The following is a 2,758-nucleotide window of genomic DNA, read 5'->3' as shown; positions in this document are numbered from 1 at the left end:
CATAGGGAAGAAGTAAAATTCCTTAGGCTGGTACTTGATACTTTCTGCAATTTACCTTTTCAGCCTATTTTCAGTCTACTAACCTCTTTCTGGGTGGCAGATCTCCTTTAAAATCTGCTGAAAGCTATGGAAACTCTCAGTAGAAAAAGGCACACCCAATTTTATGTAGACTTTAGGACTACGCAGACTACAGAGGACTGTCCTTTTAGAGACTGTTCTTTCTAACCCAGCGGGACCACTCGTGGTGTCCTAATAAGCTTTGCTTCCTTGCCTTTGCTCACACCATGCCCAGTGTGCAATGTTTTATTTACCATTTTCCAGTCCTTCAAAAGCAGTCCTTTTTTAGGACTAGGAACAAGTTTTGTTAATTAAAATATGTGAAAGTGTCTAGCGTAGAACCCAGCATGTTTTAAAGGCTTGGTAAATCTTATGTCCTTCTTGCTTTCTCTTCTTTTCTACATGTACCGGTCTAATAAGTATCTTTCTCTCAAATCTTTGGTTATTCTACCAGTTCTGTTACTCACAAAGCACTTAACATATATTATACTCTGTGTGTCTCAACTAGATTTAAGTAGCCCAAGGGCATGGATCGTATTTCTGGATCTCTGCCCTCCCAAATCAAACCAAGTGCTTGGAGCTAAAAAAGCCCTTAGAGATCCAATTCAAAAATCTTCTCAATTTATTAATAAAAATATCCTGTTTTGGTTCACCTGCTCTGTGCCGCTTTCTCTTTGACACGCAGACTAAGGAGTAAGACCTGTTAGTGAGAGTTAGGGAACATAAAATACTGGTTCTCCTTTGAGAATGTTTCTCAGGTAAAACAGCCCAAAGGTAACACCTGATAAACCAAGGTGCTGCACGGGGGCTCAGTGACTTCGGAATAGATCTCTACCTCAAGTCCTCCTCCCAGGCAGGATCCACTGATGGCGGCCACAATAGGCTTTGAGGACTTCTCGAGTTTCTCAAACATTCTCTGTCCTTCCTGTGATAACTGTGTTACTTCTTGAGAGGTCTTGCAAGAGGCGAGCATGCTGCAGTATCCACGAAAACAGAGAGAAGAGGGATGAAACTGCAGCTTAACTTTGTTCGGTACTTCATCTACTAAACACTTTTCCTGTCATATACCAATGCTTATTCAAATACTGAGATTTAAGAGTGATTTTGTTTCAAATAGGGCTAATATCAGCAACATCATCTCCCTAAAGGAGTATTAGATTTCTGGATCCAGAAAGCATAAAACAAAATTTGTTGTATAATTTATTTTTGCTTCTATAACAAATCATTAAATTATAAAGCTCTGTGCATAAGAAAATCATATTCTGGTAAATATTTTCACTATCAGACTATACATTTTCACTATCAGTGAGGTATCAGATCAATCAGAAATCAAAATGACAGCAAAAAAAGAAAACAAACAAGAGACTTCCCAAGTTATTTACAAGGAATTTATACCTTTAAATGGATTCACTAATGATTAAAAAGGGATCTGGTACAGGGGCTGACAGGTGGTGTGGTGGTTAAGGGCACTGGACTCCCACATGGCTGACTGTGGTTCAGGTTGCAGACCCGGCTGCTTGCTTTCTCACTCTCTCTTTCTGTCCCTCTCTGGTCAAATTAAAATAAATAAATAAATAAATTTAAATTTAAAAACTAATATTTTTTTTTTTTAAAAAAAGAGATCTGGTACAATAATGTACTCAATGTCCTTGAAAGTCAGTTTGCTTCCCTCGCTATTTTGTGTCCAAACACACTGAAGATGTGGATTTTGTACTTTTGACCAAGGACAGCTAGTATTTCCTGTCATTTTATCTACTGAGAGTTGCTCAGCTGGCTTCGAAGAAGCTCCATGTATTTTTATGTGAAAATATGTAGCCACAGCCTGGCAGTGGGGTGGTGGTGAAGGCAGCTGGATCCCACATGTCTGGTGTAGGGTTTGAGTCCCAGACCTGGTAGCTTGAGAAACATACTGCGTGTGTGTGTGTGTGTACTCAAAATCCTGAAAGGAGAATGAAGAAAGGATGACAGAGTGGCCGTCCCCCTTGGGGAGTACTCTTTCACCTTCCCTCTCTGGCATAGGCATGCGCCCTGTCACAAATCAAAACAAAACAAAAATGTAGCCACTGCCAGATACATCCATGTCTCACTAACTTCAAATATTTGATATAGAAGGAAACCTACTGATATGGATAACTTAGCTTTTTCTAAACAGTAAACATTAAATAAACAGAATATTTATAAACTATAATCACAATATATAAGCAAAAACCAAAAAAAAAGCCACAATGGGGGCCTGCCAGGTGACATGAGGTTAAGGTAGCTGGATCCCACAGGGCTGACTACATGGTTTGAGTCCTGGACCCAATGGCTTAAAAAACACACTGGCTGCATGTGTGTGCTCAAAATCTGAAGAGGAGAATGAAGGAAAAGGGACTGTGGTGTGGTCATTCCCTGAAGAGGCGCTTATTCTCTCTGACGCTCTCTACCTAGTGCATGCACCATATAGCAAATTAAAAAAAAAAAAAAAAAAAAGCCACAATGTGGAACAAGGTTTAAAAATAAATAAATACCTTAAACACAAGTTACTGATCCTATAATATAACACTGGCTAACATCACCTAAAATACAAAGAAGATAACAGCTATTTTAACAGAATTGACTGTTAATGTTTTAATCCGTTAAACTAATATGGAAATGTAGTTTCTTCTTATGTAGTCTTATTTTTTTATTTTTGGAGAGGTTTTTTTTTTTTTTTTTTTTA

General features: G+C 38.3%; 1 protein-coding gene across 1 annotated transcript in view; it reads right to left on the bottom strand.

The window, feature by feature from the left end:
• HADHA (hydroxyacyl-CoA dehydrogenase trifunctional multienzyme complex subunit alpha) overlaps positions 1-2,758 on the bottom strand; it is a gene marked incomplete in the record, with an annotated part of 49,093 nt that overhangs the window by 33,168 nt on the left and 13,167 nt on the right. Inside the window, 1 exon segment of the mRNA XM_006162229.3 lies at positions 893-1,031. Within this exon segment, the coding sequence (XP_006162291.2) occupies positions 893-1,031 (139 nt within the window).

This window comes from Tupaia chinensis, unplaced genomic scaffold (assembly GCF_000334495.1).
Source record: "Tupaia chinensis unplaced genomic scaffold, TupChi_1.0 Scaffold139757_1, whole genome shotgun sequence".
Classification (NCBI taxonomy): domain Eukaryota; kingdom Metazoa; phylum Chordata; class Mammalia; order Scandentia; family Tupaiidae; genus Tupaia; species Tupaia belangeri.
The sequence above is the reverse complement of the archived record's forward strand: the minus strand, read 5'-3'. Positions and strand labels throughout refer to the sequence as shown.